The 18,612-nt window shown below is 36.9% G+C and overlaps 2 protein-coding genes across 2 annotated transcripts in view; both read right to left on the bottom strand.

Moving 5' to 3' along the window:
- Positions 1–11,559, bottom strand: part of arrdc1b (arrestin domain containing 1b) — a 34,656-nt gene extending 23,097 nt beyond the window's left edge. The window contains exon 1 of the mRNA XM_026196447.1: positions 11,338–11,559. Within this exon, the coding sequence (XP_026052232.1) occupies positions 11,338–11,455 (118 nt within the window). The 5' untranslated portion in view covers positions 11,456–11,559. The remainder of the gene's footprint in view (positions 1–11,337) is intronic.
- A 2,663-nt stretch (positions 11,560–14,222) lies between these two features.
- Positions 14,223–17,127, bottom strand: LOC113038790 (glutamine synthetase-like). Its single transcript, XM_026196446.1, has 7 exons — positions 17,022–17,127; positions 16,414–16,612; positions 16,165–16,326; positions 15,578–15,724; positions 15,286–15,413; positions 15,011–15,210; positions 14,223–14,653 (listed from the first exon to the last, which is right to left on the bottom strand). Exons 2-7 carry the CDS (start codon positions 16,580–16,582, stop codon positions 14,341–14,343), a joined length of 1,119 nt encoding a protein of 372 aa, XP_026052231.1. The 5' UTR covers positions 16,583–16,612; positions 17,022–17,127; the 3' UTR covers positions 14,223–14,340.
- Positions 17,128–18,612: the final 1,485 nt, after the last annotated feature.

Here is an 18,612-nt window from a genome sequence, read left to right as displayed (position 1 = left end):
AAGATTCCCACCAATTACAGCACAGGCCCATCCTGTCCCATGATCCTCTGCTACATGCCATGCATCTCCCTGGGCTTTATTAACCTCACCTAAACAAAAGCAATCTCTCAGCCAGCACAGACAAAGTCAGTGACTGGCGTTCACAGAAAACGTGAAAATTTCTTTAAATTTCATTCGATTATTAATTTACGTTCTATGTTGCATCACAACATGTCGAATGAAGCTGTAAAGCACAGGGAAAGATAAACACTCAAGCTATTTGTAATCCTGATTTTTATGACTTGACTTGGTCAAATCAGAGCAGTGTGTGCAACATGGATCCACTAAAGTACGAAAGAGAAAGGTTGACCACACTTGAAGATTTCTCCAGTCTAAACGCACTTGAACATTACAGCTTTTGGTGTCGACCTGAGTCCATTTGGTTCAGGCCTAAATATCGATTGAGAAAACAGTTAGTGCACTATTTAGGTTTTGATTCCTCAAATATATTTGAGTGCTCGCCCATAAGCCCTCAGTTTCTGCCAAGCTTTAGAATATTTTTTTCACATACCGTTTGGTCAGACAATGCTGGTTGTCAGACTAAAAAGACATTGCAGAATGATGCATTAGAGGTGTCTGTCAATGAGATAACAAATAAACGAATTGGTTGTTTACCACATACATGAATATTTTACATAAACATGAGAATTTATGAGCAAACGCTAAATCATAGGGAGCCGGTCGTGTATTCAGAGGGAGATTTACTCCAGGGACGGTAACAACACATCGGCTTTGATAGGGAACAGGCAGATTACAGCAAGCAAACTGAGAATTTCAACTGAGGCAGGTCACCTTGGTTTAAACAAAATCTTTCTCCCTATATTTATGGTTGCTATCGCTTAGTAAAAACCAGGATCTTATAAGATACTCAATAAACAGCACAGACATAGAAAGCCGTAGGTGGATTAATTTATATTTCAATAAAGAGACATAAATAACTTATCAGGCTTTCGTTTACTCGCTGTACAGGATCGTATCATCAGGATTACAGTAAAAGCTTGTGCTGCCTATTTCACATCATAATCACTCAAAGTCAAAATACTACTGGAAGAGAGCTGCATCATTTCATTTAATCAACTTGTATATTTTACATACATTTTACACACACACGCACACACACACAATACTAGATATAAAAATACATAATTTATTTAAGATAACTTAATTTATATACACTTCCTCAAATGAATAAAATGCATATTTCAATATACATGAAACACTGAACTGTTACAATGCAACAACTATGACGCAAGACAGTGGCAAACCCATCTCTTACAAGTATGTTTGCAGTATGATAAAACCATAATTTCAAATTGTTGTACAGAATGTATACATATTCAGTATAATGGTATTTACAAGGTTTCTTAGTCAGCAGGGCGATTTTCATTTGGAGGGTAAATTCTTTCTAGAAACTACTCTTACATAATTTACCGAAACATCCGTTAAGCTCACTGCAGCCTGTTTTAAGTGGACTTACAAAGAGAGGAAGTACAGTCCTTCCTTCAAAGGGTGATGAGCTTCTAACGAATACAGAGAATCAAAAAACAGGCCTATTTTGTCCTTATTTCTGTGAAATGCATTGAAATATCATTCATCACCACAAATGATATTTTTGGTATTTTATGTAATTGTGAATGTGATGTTGCTAATGGAAAATGATCTTTTAGCAGAAAAACGGAATTCCAAATATATTTATATTTTGTTTGGCCTGCAATGCTCCTGAATTTACAGACAGATAAAGCCGCGTAATGAAGTAATATTGAAGAACTCAATATATAATGAAAATCACGAGAGTTCTTCTGCACTCAGAGGAGGAGAAAAGAGCCTTTCTCAGCGACCTGATGGAAGAACTGTAATTAAATTCTCAACGAGACAGACAAATCGGCCCCTCTCTTTACTTTATAATATCCTCAGGGCTGGGAGGGCAGGTAGCACTTCTTATCTACCTGATTTAATTAATGACAGTGTTTGAGAGCACATGATAAGTTGAGATGCTTCAGATAAACTGGAACAACGCCACCCAGGTGTTTCGAACTTATCAAAAAGAATTGAGTTATTACTTTTCTACCTTTCTATTTTTATGCTGTCTAATATTGAATATTTAAATAGATAGTTCATCCGAAATTGAAAACTTTCTCATCATTTACTCACTCTTCACTTGTACCAAACCTGCATGAGTCTCTTTCTGCTGTTAAACACAAAAGAAGATATCTGAAGAATGCTGGTAACCAAACCATAATTTAATATCTTTTTTCTTTTACATACATACATACTTTATCTTATAATATAGTGAGGTTTTCATTTACTTGTACCAATTAAAAATGATTGATTTTATTTTTGATTTATTTACCAAATTTCAATATCAGTCATGAATTCAGTACTGAAACCAGTTTTTAAAAGAAAACGAAAAATGTTCCATTCTATGCAGGTCTATGCAGAATTCATTGAAAACCTGTACTACTGCGTGTTGAAATATATTCACATAACTGAAAATTAACATACAAACAATAAACTTGACACTTAATTTTCCAAAGGATCTTAGCCTAAACTCACCTGATCTATTCTGAACATTAACTAATTAAACTGCACTAAAACATGTGCTGTCCTCTCGAAACCACAGGCCTCTTAAACTCCCGCACAATCAATCCAGCTCGCTCTGTTGGGAAGGTAAAGGCGTCTTTGTCCTCTGAGAGAGCATGAATACGAGAGGGCACCTGCACACAAAGGGCATAGGGTTGGGAAACCCCATACGTCTCCTGGGACCAGTATTTCTGAATGCCGGTGGCCTAGCAACCACATTCCGATAAGATATCCCCAGTAATGGGCATAAACCTGCTGCCAGGTGAAAGCTAACCTCAATAAAACACTCTCGAACCAATACACACACTTACAAACAAACAAATCACAGAGGAAATTCCAACATTCCAAAGCTCACCACAAAGGCTTTTGGTTACCAACTAAACCAGAGCCATGATTGGACAGTTTAAGAATATTTGAAGAGCTGGAGATTTGGAACCATTTGTGAGGAATGTGTGATATTCAAGCCTCCACGCAAGGCATGGAATAATGTGAGAAGTGTGGCCTCTCACAGTCATCGAGTTGGGGCTATTCAGACAAACAGAAGAGAAAAAAGAAAGGTCATTAAGGTCAAACATAAAATTTCCAAGAGGTAGTACTGTAAAAGCATGCGGAAACCATTTTCATCTTTGTCTTTGAGCACTACTGAGACATAATATACATTAAGGGATAGTTATGACTTCATTTTTTTTGCTTCTTCCATTCAATCAAATTCAGTGAGTTCCAATGTCGTTTTATTGAATTTCATCATATGGACAAAAACAACTGAAACAGAAGAAAGAAAGTCATACAGGTTTTTCATTTTAGTGTGAACTGTCCCTTTAAATGAACAAGGTTTCTGAAGATTGAATGTAAAATTGGAAGTAGGAATGCAAAAACAGTAGGAACTAATACAGAAAACGGAACTTTGAGAGACTGGAAGGCCTTTGTTCTCGCATGTGATCAGTGTCATGAAATATTCTCGTTATGGAACAGAAAGGTTCGTTGCTTCCCTTTGAGAGTATTAAGACAATGTGAGTGCTCTAAAATTTCACCAGATATATTCAGCGAGGCCAGATGTACTGCATGTCCTACATTACTCATTACTGCTTGAGAACGAGCTGAAAGCGTACACTTAAAAACAGTCATTAAAAGAGTCGAGAGCATCATTAGTCACAAACATAAAAGAGAGTAAATTTGTCCCATCCTTAGCTCCGTTTCAAATGCTACAGCTGCATCCCTCATTCAGCTAGACATTGTGGAGAAATCTGTCTTATCTAAAACCCAGAAATAGACATCTTCCTCACTCTGATGACCTAGAGAGAAAGAGAAAGAGACAGGAAGAGACACATAAAGAGAACGAGAGAACGCATTTCTTCAGGCACATGATGCTGTGACTATAAAAAAAGAGCCCCATTAAGGGTAGCTGGCATGCTGGAAGGCGAAATCAGGAAAATGCAAGGTATGAGGTGCCAACACGAGTGCCAGTGGCAAATAAACTGCCAATCTTGATATCTCACTATAACAATCACTGAAAGGTCAAACAAACCCGGAGGTTAAACATTTACAAGGAATCTCTCTAGTGTCAGACAAACTTTTATTCTTCACACACTTATTTCTAAGGAATATTCCAGGTTTTTGTGAAGTCAAGGTCATTCGACAGCATTTGATTACCACAAAAATAAGTAACACTTGTCACTCTTTTTCTTTAAAGGAACAGATCAGCAAAAATAAAAAACGGATGAAAATGTACCCACCTTCAGGCCGTTTAAGATGTATATTTCATCAGAACAGATAATAGAGAAATTTAGCATTACATTACTTGCACACCAAAGGATCCTTTGCAGTAAATGGGTGCCGTCATAATGAAAGTCTAAACAGCTGATAAAAACATCACAATAATCCACACCACTCCATTTCAGCAATTCACGTCTTGCAAAAAAAAAAAGCGGTTTTGCATGTTTGTAATAAACTAATCCATCAAGATGTTTTTAACTTCAAACGTTTGCTTTTGACTACCCTAAAGTGATATAATACCAAATTTATGTTATGAAACTAACTCAAGTTGGATGGCCTAAGGGTGAGTAAATTTTCAATTGCGTTAATGGATTTGAACATGAAAAGAATACTTACTTAACTCTTAACCATTTTGCAACTTTGTCACCATGAAAATGCAATGCCATAAAACCCCTTAAAAGACATCTATTAAAACATCTACTAGAGATCAAACAATAAAAAAATTGGCTTAATTTAAGTTAAAAAAATTAAAAAAAGAAGCTTCACTTTTCTTTCTTGAATTGCATCGTAAGTTCCTCACTGTAACAATTGTTGCTTTTTTTTAAAAGAAAGGAGGGAAACGTACAAATATGTTTGGGGGTTATCAAGACAAATATTGCTTTAATACACTGTGCAGAAGTAAAAAATACAAAAGGACAGTTGTTCAGGCGACTATCTTTAGAAAAGCCAAATTATTTTACTTTCACAAAGACACTTTACTTTCTATTCGTGATTGCAGTTTGCATGTCATTAATTAAAAGGTATTTCTATTTTGAAAAATATCCCCAAGTCTAGACACATTAGGGGTTGGATGCCCCAAGCATACTCTCACTATGACTCATTTGCTATTTGCAGCTGGCAGATGTGGTCATGCGAGTTCTTGTTAACTCTGTGATAGCCTATATAGCTGCCGGGACATGCGGCAACGTCAGAGTCTCCGGCCTTGAACAAACAGAGACATTTTTTATTCAAAAGCACAATGAGCCAATGAGGGCATGGCTTGTTTAAACAGAACGGTTCATTAGTTCAATAGTTTTCATTAAGAAACTGAAATTAAAACTGATAATGAGGTCAGGAATTTATCAAGATATTTCAAGGCAGGTTTGGGCTCAATGATGGCAGACTGGTCAAACGGTACTTATATTTGAATATATGGTGCCATTAAAAAGTTTTTGCACTTTTGATGTTTCGGTTTTTTTTTTGCATTTGTCACACTTAAAAGATTCAGACCATAATTATTACACAAAGGTAATTATGTAAATACAAACATTAAACAGTAAATACAAAATGCGGTTTTGAAAATGATTTCATTTAAGGGAAAAAAGCGGTCCAAACCTGCCTGGCCCTATGTGAAAAAGTAATACCCCCCCCATATCTAATAAATGGTTGTGCCACCCTTTACTGCAACAACTGCAATCAATCGTTTGTGATAACTGGCAATGAGTCTTTCACATCACTGTGGATGAATTTTGGCCCACTCTTTGTTTTAATTCAGGCACATTAGAGTGTTTTCAGGCATGAAAGCACGGTTTAAGATCATGCCACAGCATCGCAATCGGATTTAAGTCTGGACTCTCACTTGACCACTCCAAAACCTTAATTATGTCTTGATCCATTCAGAGGTGGACTTGCTGGTGTATTAGGGAGTACTTTCTTGCTGCATAACCTAAGCGCGCATGAGCTTGAGGTCACAAACTGACAGCCGGACGTACTGCTTTAAGATTTTCTGACAGAGTGCGGAATTCATGGTTCCATCAATAATGGCAAGTCATCCAGATCCTGAAGCAGCAAAGCAGCCCCAGACCATCACACTACCACCGCCATGTTTGACTTTTAGTATGGTGTTCTTTTTATGAAATGCTGTGTTGGATTTACGCCAGATGTAAAGGGACACACACCTTCCAAGAAGTTCAGCTTTTGTCTCATCAGTCCACAGAATATTTGCCCAAAAGTCTTGGGTATAATCAAGATATTTTTTGGCCAATGTGAGAAGAGCTTTTGTGTTCTTTTTGACCAAATATGGCTTTTGCCTTACTATGGATGCCGTTTTTCCCCAGTCTCTCTTATTGTTGAATCATGAACACTGACCTTAATTGAGGCAAGTGAGGCCTGCAGTTCTTTATATGTTTTTCTGGGGTTTTTTAATGTTCTCCTGGATGAGTTGTCGTTGTGCTCTTGGAGTAATTTTGATAGGCCGGCCACTCCTGGGAAGGTTCACCACTGTTCAAACAAGTTTTCTCCATTTGTGGACAATGGTTCTGACCGTGGTTCGCTGGAGTCCCAAAGCCTTAGAAATAGCTTCATAATCCTTTCCAGACTGATACATGTCAACTATTTTGTTTCTCATCTGTTCCTGAATTTCTTTAGATGGCGGCATGATATGTTGCTCTTTAAGCATGTTTCACTTTGTCAGAGAGAATCTATTAATGTGATTTCTTGATTTAACAGGTCTTGCAGTACTTAGTCCTGGGTGTGGCTAGTGAAATTTAACTCAGCTTTCTAAAATAATGTGGTTAATCACAGTTCTTTCATGATTTAACAATTCATTTTTCACGTAGGATCAGGTAGGTTTGGACAGTTTTGTCCCATTAATAAATGAAATCATCATTTAAAAACTGCTTTTTGTATTTACCTGAATTATCTTTGTGTAATATGAAAATTAGTTTGATGTTCTGAAGTTTTTAGGTGTGAGAAATATGCAAAAAAGACAAAATAAAAACAGGAAACTTTTTCACAGCACTGTAGGAGACTTGAACACAACACACAACACACAGGAGACTTGAACTTGACTTTTTCTTCAAAAAATTTCACTTCCATTGTAAATTTTGGGAGGTTGACTTCCCTAAAATAGCTTTGCAAACACAAACTTCCATTTGAAACTTAACATAATAGGTTTTGTCCCTAAAGGTTTCTCAGGTGACCTGGTCTAAACTCATCCTGAATACTTGAGTAATGAGGCATCATACTGGATGAATACACAAAAAATACCTTCCTTCCGCCTAAAAAAGTGTGCTCCATTAATAAATAATGACATTTGAGGCCTATAATTCCCGTTACTAAAGGGACAAACAGCCTCAGGCTTAACTTTATATTTGTGTTTAATAGTGTGCAAAATATTTCGACACAAACAAGGGCATAGGTACTGTACTGCCTGTAAATGTGCTGAATGCCCTGTTATAATGAGGAACAGGAGTGAGTTCTTCACAAACACTCCCACAGAGCCAGCGTGGGACAGAGTGGCATCATGTTGATATCAGCGGTGTTGCCTTACAGGCCAGTCAGTCCACTACTAATGAATAGACGGGCTTGTCTCTTGAGATACAGAGAGACAAAAGGCTCTAGAGCACTACAAACAAGCTTATCACAATCATTAGTATGCATTTGATACCAAGCTGGATGTAACGTGAACATGCTTTCTATCATGATCAGTTGACATATTTCCTATTGAAACAAGAAGTCGAATGCAAGTCTGCATGATTAATCAAAATAAAACCGAAATCTCATTATCCAATCACAAAGGCTTCAATTTAATGAAATAAACGTATGCGTTGCATGTTTTTAGGGTGCAGCACAGCACTGTGTTCATTTACACACATGCATTAATAGAGTCTCAGAGCAGCTCGGTTCAAAGTAAATGCAGCTCCACACATTCATTATTATAATTATTATATAGTCAGTATTGATATATAGTCACAACATTTATGGCCAAGCTGTTCAGCACACAAAACCTAGAGATTTGTATATTTATAAAAAAAATGTTTTATTAGATTTGTAAAAAATACAATAAAATAAAAAACTATTACATTTTGCAGCCCTAGTTGGACAGCCTAGTTAGAAGGTCTTGTCTTTTTTAATAGCTTAGTCTAGCTTGAGTCATATGGCAAAAACAACTTCTGTTTATCTACTGGTGTCGTTTTAGAAAATTTGATTGGACAGAAATTTGCATACTCCTCTGCAAACAAAACAAGTTTCCATTTTCCTGAAAGAAAAGCACTCCTTTAAACGGACCTATGTCAGCTTAAAACATATTTTGCCAAGCAACTTGTAAACATGGGGGTTTTCATGATGCTTTTTGAGTATTTTCAGTGTTTCAGCCTTATAATACATTTTCCATGGGACAAAAGTCAATATTTATATCGTGATGCACTAAGGATATTTTCTCTCCACAAATCACACAAAATAAAAACGTATTAGTTCAGGGAGAGTTCATCCCAAAATGAAAATTGTGTCATAGTTTATTCAACCTCAAGGTGTTCGAAACCTGTATTAACCGGTTTCTTCTGCTGAACACAAAAGAAGATATTTTAAAGAGGTCAAACAGGTAACCACTGACTTTCATAGTAGGGGAAAAATAAATGTGGAACTCAGTGGCTACCGGCAACTATTTGGTTGCTCAAAGTGGTTTTTAATGACATGAGTGTGAGTAAATGATGGCAGAATTGTATTTTTGGGTGAACTATCCCTTTAATGTCCTTCTAGGCTGTACAGATTATTTCTATTTGAGATTTAAGCAATCATGTCTTCTCTAGAGTTTCTGACTGATTAAAACCAGGCTAAAGTCCTTCTTCCATAGTTTTAAGGGATTACACACGACTTCTGGCAAAGCTGAGGCTGTCTTGCCTGTTCAGTCTGTTAACCAGTAACCCTATACACTGAACGCCGGCTGCGATGTAAATAAGAGAACGTCTTTCAACAGGAGGGTGTCTCTGCACTGAAAGAGACTCAGGTTTTAATATTCATGCCATGCTTTTCATTTTCAGCCAATGAGTTATGGGGAACAAGGCTAAAAAATGCCATTGTCTCTCACGCTCATCAGGACAACGATAGGACTACTTATCAAAGCGGCCAGACTCAAAAAAGACAGATAAGAAAGCCAAAGCATGAGTCAGCTGCTTTTTTTTTAAATAAAACCTATTGAGCAATGTGGATTGAAAAGCACAGCTATTCTCGGAGTAACAACATCACATCCTCCACTTTGTATCAAGAAGACTCTGAAGAAAGTATCCAGGTCCATTCTGCAATATAATATATCAATGAAAACAGAATTTACATATAAGATGAGCTATTCCTTTAAAAAAACAAAACAATATAGCTAACCCACGGAGTTTAGTTATGCTAATGCACAATGTCTGCCACATTAGAGGAGCTTTTTCCACATTAAGTCAAGGTGAAGGGTGCTCAGAACCAGTTCCCAAAGTACTTAAATTGGAAATGCAGGAAGACCTAAAAAATGTAAGTGCCAGCAGAGAATGACTAGTCACACGACCTTATTGTCCCTTATAATAGTGCTGTCATCTGTCACGCAATCCACTGATAAACACAACAGCAGGCTTAAAAACCTTGTGCCAATCCACAGCGTTCGAACGCAAAGAGGCGCATTCTCGCTATTGACAGGAAAAACTGAGAGGAACAGAAACATGACCACAGTGTCGATCATTTTTCAGAAGTGTCACAAAATGGGCGGGGTCCTAGAAACTGAGTGAAAAACACTACGACTTCAGATGCATCTGATCAGTCTCAAGTGTGAATGTAACAGTGCAAAGGAAAAATAATAGAGTTGTTTCATTGGAATCTTTCTTTCTCTCGAGTGTCAGTCCGTGAGTCTCGCCTACACACTAAAACCCAACAGTTCAGTGAAAACACTTACAATACATTCTTTGTAGCTAAACATTCACACAGTGTGTCTAACCTACTTTCTTATCTCTTTCCCCAAAGACCAGCAATATGCAAAATTGTGGCTAGTGGGGAGTGGGTTGCAGGAGGTGTTTATTTTCTAACAATTATAACTTTTCTTTTAGATTTTTTTATAAACTTAAGGGAACTGGGTCATTAACCCCCTTGTTAGGTTGGTAAAGCCCCTAGAGTAAAAAAAAAAGGTTTTGGGAGGGGGCGAGGTATGTCTAGATGCATATGTGGATTTTATACACTTATACATTATTTATTACATAATGCTTAAACCCCATTTTCATTTAGGTAACAACAAAAGTTAGGTTATAAATCAGTCAGAGTGAATGCTTGCAAACAGTAGAATATTAGTTGTGTGGGCCGCTTGAGGGTAGCAAAACATGAATAGGCTACTATTATTATTTAGCATACTGTTGTAATTATAGATTTACATGTAACAAAACATTTAATTTAAGGGATATCTGCAGGTAAACTTATTGTTTAGGGGTGCCACTGTCCTGCTTCAGAAATGTAACTGGAGTCGCTGAATTTCTTGGAATCCATCGCACATTTCGGACGACTTTAAAAAGGTCAGCATCTTTTTATATGCGTGACATTCATATGACCAAACCACTGACAAAATTCAGTTAACTTCTTAAAAACATGTTTGCGATAATTAGCGGTCGTTCAAGCGTTCTTTCGTTTTTGGTAAAGAGAACAGATGCGTTCAGCTGGTCATCATAAGCGCGTCGCGTTTTAATACGCGTTGCGTTTAGCCGTTTTTGAACGCGAGAACGCGTCCTGAATGAACGCTAGGATCCTTTCGTTTGTCGGTTCTGCAGGTACACTCATTTGTGGACGTTTAAAGATGGAAATCAAGTGATGACAAACATCAAAACACACTTGTTGGAACGCACACGACATACAATGTGTTTCAACGGTCCAGGAGCAGCTCGGGTGTGATTGTGCAATCGAACAGGAACCAGCAGCAGCACACGAGAAACAGGATGTTCACTGACGTTCATGAAGGCAAGAGCGTAGACGTTTATGTCTGCCTATCACAGCTCCTATTTCACATAAATAATACATATATACGAACCAGTACTGTACTGTATATGAAATGGAGGAGCAACGGATGCTGAATATCAACATGCAAACACGCAACACGTCCATGTTGAAATGCATTATTTAAGCACCCTAATTTTACTAGAACGGGGAAACCCCAAAGCTTACCAGCTGTGCTGTCCCTTCAAATTATTTTTTCCTATTGTAAGCATATGTAAGATACACAGCGTCGCTTACCTTTAAACTGTAAGGAGTGGCTTGTTTTAATTCTCACAGTTCCTGATATGGACTCCCCGGGGTTGTAGACCACTTTGTTATTAGTTAAAGTAATCTCGAATTCCTGAAGCTTCCCCATGTCGTTCAGAATCACCACTCAAGCGCTCAAGGAAAATGAGCTCGACAGTAAAACTAACAGCTAAAAGCGTCCAGTTTTACGTCCCACCTGCGGCTCTCATCTCCGCCCATCATCATCCACGAGCGCTGACGTCATCGGGATAGTCAGACTCCCCTGCTCTTTATGATCCAAATAATAGTATTGATGACATAGTGGATTTAATATTTCATTTGAATGCTGATAAACTTACAAGAATTAATGCAAGGACGTTCATTCTTAAAACTGCAATCATTCTTGAAAGATTGTCATGCACATCCAATACATGACCTACAGTAACGATATTATATTTATAATTATTTAAACATTTTTATTTTTATTTTATTTTTATTAACATATCATTTTGATTTGCTAGTAAGCTATTAAAATTGCATTACATTGACATATATATGTATATAAATTATATTTATATACAATAAATATGCACAACTGCTTCAAAAGACGTATTTTATATTAAGGCTATAATATTTATAAATAATACAATTATGACTATGCCAATTTAAACGTTTTTTTTTTATTATTATTATTACTTTCTTGACAGTTGCACCTCAAAAATATAAAAATTTGAATTTGAAAACATGTTGCTTATAGCTGAGGTGTATTCAAGATATATTCTGTATGAACAACATTGAGTTTGTGTATGTTTGAATAACTAACATAAAAAAGTATGTTACGTCAGAAGGCTGTGATGTAAATGTGCAAGGAGCACCACGCTGACCTTTCTCCATAACCAACCAGGAAATTAAGCAAAAATCCATACCTAAATCTGTCTGGCGACACGAGCATTGATAAAACTGAACAGACATCCCTTCTGCCATTGTTCTGGGAATAATAAATGCACCTCATGATGGGGACTGAACACACTCCTGCCCTCCACACATCAGTCATCTGCTGAAAATAGAAGCCAATTTAAAGCCATCTCATGTGCCTTTTGATATCAGCTTTTTATTCAGAGAGGTCTTCTTTTGTGTAGTCCCGATTTAATTCGGATGTAATAGAACAAAATAACAATTTTATATAAACATGACTCAAGATTTATAAGAACTATGTCTTCACGTTTTTGTTCTAATACACTTGTGTGAAAGTAGCAGAAAGTCAGTGGTTGCAACCAACATTAGCAACAAGCAGTATTAACATCTTCTTTCAGATTCTTAAGACTAAAAGTAATGATTAATAAAATGAAGGTATGAAAATATTTGAGTTAAAAAAATAACCTTTGTAACAGATACGTTATTACAAACATTAGTGTGTGCCAATCACTTGCCTGTTACGCCCCCTTATGGACATCCAAAAGAACAGCAATCATACCAATTTTTGACACTTGTGTACATATAACACGGATTCCTTAAATGTGAGAGACTTTCGTTGTCATTCGTTTCCAGCAACTTAATTTTACATTTAAATAAATAAATAAACTGTCATGCTTCTTGATGTTACAAATAGTAGCTATGTGTTGTGATATTAAAATCATACACATTGGTTTATGATGCAATTTTCTTACATTTAAACAAATATGATAAGTATGTCATAATAAATTAGTATTCATTCTTATATTCTTCTCAACAACCACATTTGTTTGCAGAATTGCATTATTTCAATTCTTCCTCCTCCTCAAGCATGCATGTGCAGGCCATTGTGCAGGTCATGACATATGGGTCACAGTTGGCGGCAGGACGGCGGTCCTCAAAGTAACCATATTTGTTTTCAGCCACCCAATAGGGGATACAAATGCTGATCCCATAACAATTTGCCCCTTGTCAAAGTCACTCAGATCTTTATTCTTGCCCATTTCCTCTGCATCCAACATGTTGATTTCAAGAACAGGTTGTATGTTTACCATATAATCTACCCTAATCTTAATATGTGGCCTTGTTATGAGATTCGCTTCAGCTGTGACTGGTCATAATGTTTTGGCTCCTTAGGGTACATATATGTACAGTATATGTTTGCAAATGTATATATTAATACTGCAAAAACACCTAATCAAATATTAAAAGACTCCACTGTTTTAAATCCAAACAAAATGTGTTTATCTGTAAATACTGCATGTGAAGGTGTCCTCAGTTTGAATCATGGTTGAACTATGATTATCATTCACATCATATACACTGTGTATATATACACACTCACTGGCCACTTTATTAGGTACACCTGTTCAATTGTTTGGTAACACAAACTGCTAATCAAACAATCACATGGCAGCAACTCAATGCATTTAGGCATCTAGATCTTAGTACCAACCAACTGAGCACTGTTTTAATGCCACAGCCTACATGAGTATTGTTGCTGACCATGTCCATCCCTTTATGACCACAGTGTACCCATCTTCTGATGGCTACTTCCAGCAGGATAATGCACCATGTCACAAAGCTCAAATCATCTCAGACTGGTCTCTTGAACATGACAATGAGTTCACTGTACTCAAACGGCCTCCACAGTCACCAGATTTCAATCCAATAGAGCACCTTTGGGATGTGGTGGAACGGGAGATTCACATCATGGATGTGCAGCCGACAAATCTGTAGCAACTGTGTGATGCTATCATGTCAATATGGACCAAAATCTCTTTTTGAATCTATACCACGAAGAATTAAGGCAGTTCTGAAGGCAAAAGGGGTAGTAGCGGTAGTAGCAAGGTGTACCTAATAAAGTGGCCAGTGAGTGTATGTATGTATATGATCATTCAATATGACATATCAAACTTGCCTGCAAATCATGTGTCATAAAACAATCCTTTAAGAAGAGTTTAATATGTATAGATTATGATTTACAAACAAAATTAACAAATATAACAGGTTAAAGTGCCCTCTATATAATATTCTATACAATTATTAGTTACCAAAAGTGTGTTATTTAAGTTCATGGGTATTTTTCTCCTCTTCCAGCATGGATGTGACGGCCATTATGCAGGTCACGGCATATGGGTCACAGTTGGCGGCCGGACGACGGTCCTCAAAGTAACCACATTTATCCTGACCCACCTGGCGCGGGATACGGATGCTGGCCCCACGGTTAGCGACGCCTGCTGAGAAATCATTGATGCTGGAGGTCTCGTGGCAACCTGTGAGGCGACGTTTGTTATCTTCTCCACCGTGTGGGTCGTAGGCCTGAATATGCTCTGCATGACGCTTCCTCAGTTTCTCGATGGCTTTCTCAATGTGCCTGATGCAGAGAAAAGAATCACGGAGATCAGATAACATGACCAGACACGGTTCACACCAAGGACGACTATAACAATAATGGAAGTTCACACCACAACTGTAATGATAAGACAGAGAGGAACAATATCATTGGAATCACTACACGTAGGATTTATTTCCATCTGATGGATGATATCAAAATCCATCCTGCTTTAAAAAGCTTGAGCATTAAGAGAGACAGATAAACAGAATGTTATCATGCGTGGGTCTGGATGCTAATATAGGTATTCTTGGTGTGAATGGACTTTAACACTCTCTGTTTGTTTGATGTTTCAGTTGGTCTTATGATTTATGAGTGTGTGCATAACTTAGTACATACTCAATTCCTCCTTGTTCTCTCATCTGCACTGTGCTCACATTAATGTGGCAACCGGTTCCGTTCCAGTTTCCTGTCATGGGTTTTGGATCCAGGGTAGCCACGACTCCAAAGTCTTCACACACCCTGTGGAGCAGGAACCGTGCCATCCACAGCTGATCTCCCATCTCAATTCCTTCACACGGACCCACCTGGAACTCCCACTGCAGACAGAGCAAACTGTCCAGACTGGCTATCCAGAACATGAAGTCTAATAACTACAGTGTAACCGTTGTTACCTGAGAGGGCATGACTTCTGCGTTAGTGCCACTGATTTTAATGCCAGCATACAGACAGGCTTTATAATGACACTCCACGATGTCTCTGCCAAAAGCTCGGTCGGCACCGACACTGCAGTAATACGGACCTGACAGAAAATAGACACAGAATTCAGAACAAAAACTGCAATTTTATTTAAATATAAAGATTTCACAGATGTCATTTGATTGTACAATCAGACACATAAAAATGGAACATCAATATAAAAATTTTAATCAATAAATGAACACAAGAAATGATACAAGATTTAACCTTGTGGTTTGGGGTATCCCAGTCTGGGCCAGCCATAAGGGTGTCCATCCATTCCTAGGAGAGTATATTCCTGCTCCATGCCGAACCAGGGGTGAAGGTCTTTGACCTTTTCCATGACCTTGTTACAGTGGTTACGGTGGTTCGATTCTAAAAGAAAAAAAAATGTTTGTTAGTTCTACACAAGTTTGTATGATCACTGTGAGGAATTTTATAACTCAAATAAATCTCTGCATATTTTAACTACAAAATGTGGTGTTTGTAGAACTTTAACTAAAGAAGGTTGTAGTTTGAAGTATCTATACTATTATTTGGATCATATCTATTTTTTAATCAACTTGTTATACATGTGTGACTGTACATAAAACTAGCAAAAGATTAACATTATTTATGCCCCAGTGTATGCTGGGAAGAAGGCGAATGGGACTCACCAGCTATACTTGATTCTTTGACTTTAAAAAACATATAATACATAATATTTCATGATTTTGAAGTTGTTGTTTTTTTGGAATTTGGAATGGATGAATAATGTTTTTTTTTCAGCATTATTTAACTGATCTAATATCATTTTTATAGTGGTAAATGTTTACCTGCAGGTTCTCGGGTGTGCTTCAGCACCTCACACAGCACCAGTTTGTTCGGGTCCAAGAGGAAGGGGTCTTTAAACATGCAGACCGGAATCAGTAGCATGTCACTGTTGTGTCCTGTAGACTGACCTGTGCTGGAACCATCAAAATTCCATTCTGGTAGGTCTGTCAAAGAACAACAACAGCAAAACTAAATAAGAAAAAATAAAACGTTTAAAATAAAGAAAATGAAACCAGTTAACGCTTCTCTACCAGCAATGCTCTTTGGCTCTGAATCCATGGTTCGAGTCTTGTTTCGCAGACCCTCTCCAGAGCCATCGATCCAGACATAAGTGACCTGACAGAAGTGTCCCTGGGGCAGATTGAGGTACTGCTGCCGCAGGGCTTTGTTGAGACTTGAGCTGTCTGATACGTAAGACATACTGGATCTGATTTACAGTAAGCAATGAACCTAGAGAAATGATACAAGACAGAACATTGTGTTAATGTAGTGAATTTCTAAAAACGTTTTAGAAAAAGATTATCTTTTTATATGATAGATAACGTCAAGCTAGTTGTTTAATAAAATAGCATGACAATTCATTTGAAAAATTACATTTGATTGTTATGAATTCCTCAAAATGAAATTAAAGATAAACATCACTAGACAACTTTCAGTGATGTAGGATATTAGAAAAAACACAGAACAGAAAACAATGAAACAGATTTATATATTCAATAAAATGCAGTGATATAAATGATATCATATTATTATGAAAATATTTTAAATAATTATTACATTGTCATTGATGATAATGGATAACAAGCAACAAACTTCAAATTTCAGTGCTCATTAATGTACCATATTAAAGATGACTTACTCAGAGATGGATCTTTGGCTCCACTTCACATGACAATTGAAACCCAGTTCGCTTAAACAGTCAAATTTAAGGCAGCCTGTCACTGAAGTTATGTTGTATAGAGTGACGTAGATAGTGTGCTTGATGTCCATCCTTCCCTCACCTGAGATACCAAAACAGTATGAGTCAATAAACATTTAACTAATAAAACCTGTTCAGCCAAACCATCTGCACTGCTGTTACAATGCCTTTAAAAAAAAAAAAAACAGTGAGTCAATGATTGTTTGTTGGGATGCATCACTTTGTTATTGAGTCTAACGTCCCTTGAGGCAATATTAAAGACTTGTGCATGACCAGTGTGTTGGGTGAAAGATAAACCTACACAACCGTTTTTCACCTCAGCTCCCCTGAACACTCAATTACACGTATACTTACTGAGAGATTTTTTTTTTCCACTTCAAAGAGACATCAGCACAAACAAAGCACAAAGAGTTTTTTACAGTTCAATTAGCCTCTGATGTGCCAATAAACACACAAGAGTCCCAAACCTGCTGAAACAGTGATTGCTGTAAATAACCTGATCATACAGATTTGCAAAAATGTAGATGAAGCAAAAACAGCTTCTACGATTTAAAAAGAAACTTCCCATTTGCATCTTAGCACATAGATGCAATTTTAGTAGGCCACTAAAATTGTGTGTAGTAGCCTATCCTAAAGTATACACAAGCAAAACTGTCATAAGCAACATGTTGAAGATATTTCCAACTAAACATAAACAAACCCAAACAAGTCAAAGTAAATGGAAAGTCTAGTATCAGCTACAATCTTTGTCTTAGGATCAAAGGTTTGAACCAGACCCCTTCAAAAAAAGCCACAGGTTTAGACATAAGTGGCAATATATATATACACACACTGCAAAAGTGGAAAAATAACAAAGATTTGAATTAAATACACATTTACTTGAAATGACTTCAGAAAGAAAGAACATTGAAATGACTTGATTCTTAAAAATAAATAATAAAGTTAATTAAAATCTGTCAGTGGGGTAAGAAAATAAATTCAAGAGAAAACTATATATTTTTTTTTACTCAACTAGTGGATATTTTTAATTTTTTTAAGCAAAAACTTAATTTTAAAAGATTTTACAGAAAAAAATACTTATCTTAATATCTTCGGTCATTTTGCTTCTTAAGTGAATGTGTCTTGATTTAAGAATGTTATTTGTACTGGAAAACAAGACAAAAATCTGAACCCCGCTGAACACTTCTGGGATGCCAGACTTTGTCACTCAACTTTACCGACACTTTTGTGTTTGAATGAAAGCAAATCTCCCATTCCTTGTTCCAGCATTCAATAGAAAGCCACCCCATCTCTTTAAATGTCAGTAGTTTTGATATTAAAAAGTGAGTTGTACGTTGCCTATGGGTGCAGTGTTTGGGTGTCCACATTTGGCCAAATCAATAGAACATGTAACCTGTTCTCCCAAGGCACCTAAATTATTGTAGTGAACAAAAAGTATTTACTGGCAGGTAAGAAAAGATACTATAAGATCAAGATGATGACAGGCAACCTTTAACCAGTTCTCCTCACCCATCTGCATTCTTGTTTAGAT

This window comes from Carassius auratus, chromosome 21 (assembly GCF_003368295.1).
Source record: "Carassius auratus strain Wakin chromosome 21, ASM336829v1, whole genome shotgun sequence".
Classification (NCBI taxonomy): domain Eukaryota; kingdom Metazoa; phylum Chordata; class Actinopteri; order Cypriniformes; family Cyprinidae; genus Carassius; species Carassius auratus.
This window is presented reverse-complemented; position numbering and strand designations above follow the sequence as displayed.